This window comes from Lathyrus oleraceus, chromosome 1 (assembly GCF_024323335.1).
Source record: "Lathyrus oleraceus cultivar Zhongwan6 chromosome 1, CAAS_Psat_ZW6_1.0, whole genome shotgun sequence".
Lineage (NCBI taxonomy): Eukaryota > Viridiplantae > Streptophyta > Magnoliopsida > Fabales > Fabaceae > Lathyrus > Lathyrus oleraceus.
This window is the reverse complement of record NC_066579.1, coordinates 451,298,560-451,302,140: the sequence shown is the minus strand read 5'-3', so window position 1 is coordinate 451,302,140 and position 3,581 is coordinate 451,298,560. Positions and strand designations below refer to the sequence as shown.

Genomic DNA, 3,581 nt, shown 5'->3' with positions numbered 1-3,581 from the left:
GACTCTCTTTCATGACATGATTCATAAAGAGGTCGAAATGTATGTTGATGATATGATTTCCAAATCCCAGACTGAAGAGGAGCATATTACCAATTTGCAGAAGCTGTTTGCTCGATTATGAAAATTTAGGTTGAGGCTTAACCCTAACAAATGCACATTTGGGGTTCGATCGGGGAAGCTTTTGGGTTTTATTGTAAGCCAGAAAGGGATTGAGATGGATCTTTACAAAGTCAGAGCCACTCAAAACATGCTTGCGCCAAAGACTGGAAAATAGGTTCGTGGATTCTTGAGGAGATTAAACTACATCGCCAAATTCATTTCACATCTCACCGCCACATGTAAACTAATATTCAAACTTCTGAGGAAAGATCAACCGATTAATTGGAATGATAATTGTCAAGTTCCTTTTGAAAAAGTCAAAGAATATTTATAGGAACCACCAATTTTGATGCCCCCTGTCCAGGGAAGGCTTCTCATCATGTACTTAACAGTACTCGATGAATCTATGGGCTGCGTGTTGGGGGTAGCAAGGAGAAACTGGCAAAAAAGAGAATGACATCTATTATCTAAGTAAGAAGTTTAATGACCGTGAGACCAGATACTCATTGTTAAAAAAAAATTGTTGCATACTTGCATAGGCTGCTAAACGTCTCAAACAATACATGCTGACTCAGATAACTTGGTTAATTTCCAAGATGGACCCCATCAAGTACATATTAGAGAAACCATCCCTCATCAAAGTAATTGCTCGATGGCAGATGTTATTATCAAAATACAACATCCAATATGTCGCACAAAAGGCCATCAATGGTAGTGTACTGGCATATTATCTTGCTCACCAGCCAATGGAGGATTACCGACCTCTGAAGTTTGATTTCCCAGACGAGGATATTATGGTTGTCAAAGACTCTGAGATCCCTGGATCCGACGAAGGACCCGAACTAGGGGAGCGATTGGTTCTTATGTTCGATGGTGCTTCAAATGCAATAGGTCATGAAGTTGGAGTAGTATTGATGTCTCCCACTAATTTTCATCTACCATTCACAATAAAGCTTTGTTTCACCTGTACAAACAACATGGCTGAGTATGAAGCTTGCATACTGAGACTAGAGGAGGATATTAATTTGAGGATTAAGGTCCCTAAAGTATATGGAGACTCCGCTCTAGTAATACATCAGATCAGAGGTGATTGGGAAATGAGACATGCTAATCTAATTCCATATAGAGATTATATGCTGAAGTTGCTCCCAAAATTTGACCAAATCACTTTCTCCCATAATCCTCGAGAAGAGAATCAGATGGAAGATGCTCTGGAAACTCTGGCATCCATGTACAAGTTGATATGGCCTAACCACCAGCCTAATATTGAAATCAAGCGTTTTGATAAACCTACTCATTGTTTGACAACAACAAATGAATCAGATGGCAAACCCAGGTTCTTTGATATTAAACACTATCTTGAGAAACAAGAATATTCGACAAATGCTTCTAGCCTTGACAAGAGGAATATACATAGTCTGGCATTAAAATTCTTCCTAAATGGAGACATGCTATATAAGCGGAATTACAACATGCTCCTACTCAGATGTATAGACAAGCATGAAACTAGTCAACTCATGAAGGATATACATGAAGGATCCTTTGGCACCCATGCAAGTGGACATGCGATGTCAAAGAAATTCATGAGGGCGGGTTACTACTTGTTAACAGTGGAAGTTGATTGTTATCATTACACTAGGACATGCTACAAGTATCAGATTTATGTTGATAAGGTGCACGTACCACCTACCCCTCTGAATGTCATAACATCACCATATCCTTTATCTATATGGGGAATTGACATGATCAGGATGATTGAACCCAAAGCATCTAATGGGCATAGGTTTGTACTGGTTGCCATGGACTACTTCATAAAATGGGTCAAAGCTGCGTCTTACGCCAATGTCACAAAGCAAGTGGTTGCCCGCTTCTTGAATAAAAACATCATATGTTGATACAGGGTTCCCAATAAAATCATCACTGATAATGGGTCCAATCTCAACAATAAGACACTAGAGGAATTGTATGCAACATTCAAAATCAAACACCACAACTCATCATCATACCGACCCAAGATGAATGGAGTTGTTGAAGCCGCAAACAAAAACATCAAGAAGATCATTCAGAAAATGGTGGTCACGTATAAGGATTGGCATAAAATGCTACCTTTTGCGCTGCATGGCTATCATACATGAGTACGTACTTCGATAGGGGAAACCCCATATTCCTTGGTCTATGGCATGAAAGCAGTCTTTCCTATAGAAGTTGAAATCCCCTCGATGAGAGTCTTGATGGAGGCTAAGCTAGACGAGGCAGAATGAGTTCAAGCAAGTTTTGATGAACTCAACCTTATTGAAGAGAAGCGCTTAAAGGAATTATGGCATGCTCAACTTTATCAATGGTGCCTTAAGAAAGCATTTGACAATAAGTTTCGTCCTCGAATGTTCCAAGAAGGCGAATTGGTACTGAAAAATGTCCTGCCAATTCACAAATATTCTAGGGGAAAATGGACGCCAAATTATGAAGGTTCATTTGTGGTAGTTAGAACCTTTTCTGGAGGTGTTCTAATCCTTGCAACTATGAACGGTGATGAATTGCCACTCCCCACAAATGCTGATGCAGTCAAAAAGTACTTTGCCTAAAAAAGTGGAATAATAAAAGTCGTTGAGTCGAAAACCTGAAAAGATGACTTAGGCAAAAAAGGGCTATCGCGGTGGATCAAAAACCTGAAAGGGCGGTCCAGACAAAAATTAGGGGTGAAAATAAAAATATCTAACACGCCGAGTTGAAAATCCGAAAGGGAGGCACAGGGAAAAAAGGGTATCCCGGTGGATTGAAAACCCGAAAGAGAGATCCAGACAAAAGTTAGAGATTAATTGCAAGGCAAAGTCTGTAACCTATGAATCCATTTTATCCATGGAAGACTCCAAAAGAGAATAATCAATCCAACCGTCTTCTTCAGAAGCAAGGTGTTCGGGCCCTCAGAGACATAAAGATTATAACAACATTGAAACTCAATGGAAACTCAATCTTCATTACCATTATATTTTTCTTGCACAACAATTACCTCATTAAGGAATTACATCTTTATATACAATTGCCCATTTAAGGGTCAAATAAATAAAAACAGAAGTTTTCTCATCAAAATTATGCCCAATTATTTTTATTTTATTTGCTTGTTTGCGAAATGTCTTTATTCTTTGGTAAACATTATTTTAAATTTTTGGGTAATAGCAAAAAAACGCAGTTGAATGGAACAATAAAACTACTTTTTATATCAAAGGGGGGATTCACAGTCCCCAAGTTTGTTCTCGTTGTATAAAGACATCTGATCATTTGCAGACCGATGTGGTTGTTTTCCTTGCAAACAACTCAAAATACCCTCAGAAAGATACTCATGTGCAACCTATCATTGGCAAATCTCCAGTAAAGGTCAACAAGGGCATTTATAATACAAACCGGAGCATTGTGTCGCTAAGGTATCGAGTGCTGAGAAGTTAGGACCCTCTCAATAGCCAAATATCCAAATCATATTTTCAACT

General features: G+C 38.7%; 1 protein-coding gene across 1 annotated transcript; it reads left to right on the top strand.

The window, feature by feature from the left end:
* Positions 1-695: 695 nt before the first annotated feature.
* On the top strand, positions 696-1,994 carry LOC127115262 (uncharacterized). Its single transcript, XM_051046847.1, has one exon. The coding sequence runs from the start codon at positions 696-698 to the stop codon at positions 1,992-1,994; it is 1,299 nt and encodes a 432-aa protein (XP_050902804.1).
* The last annotated feature ends 1,587 nt before the right edge of the window (positions 1,995-3,581 follow it).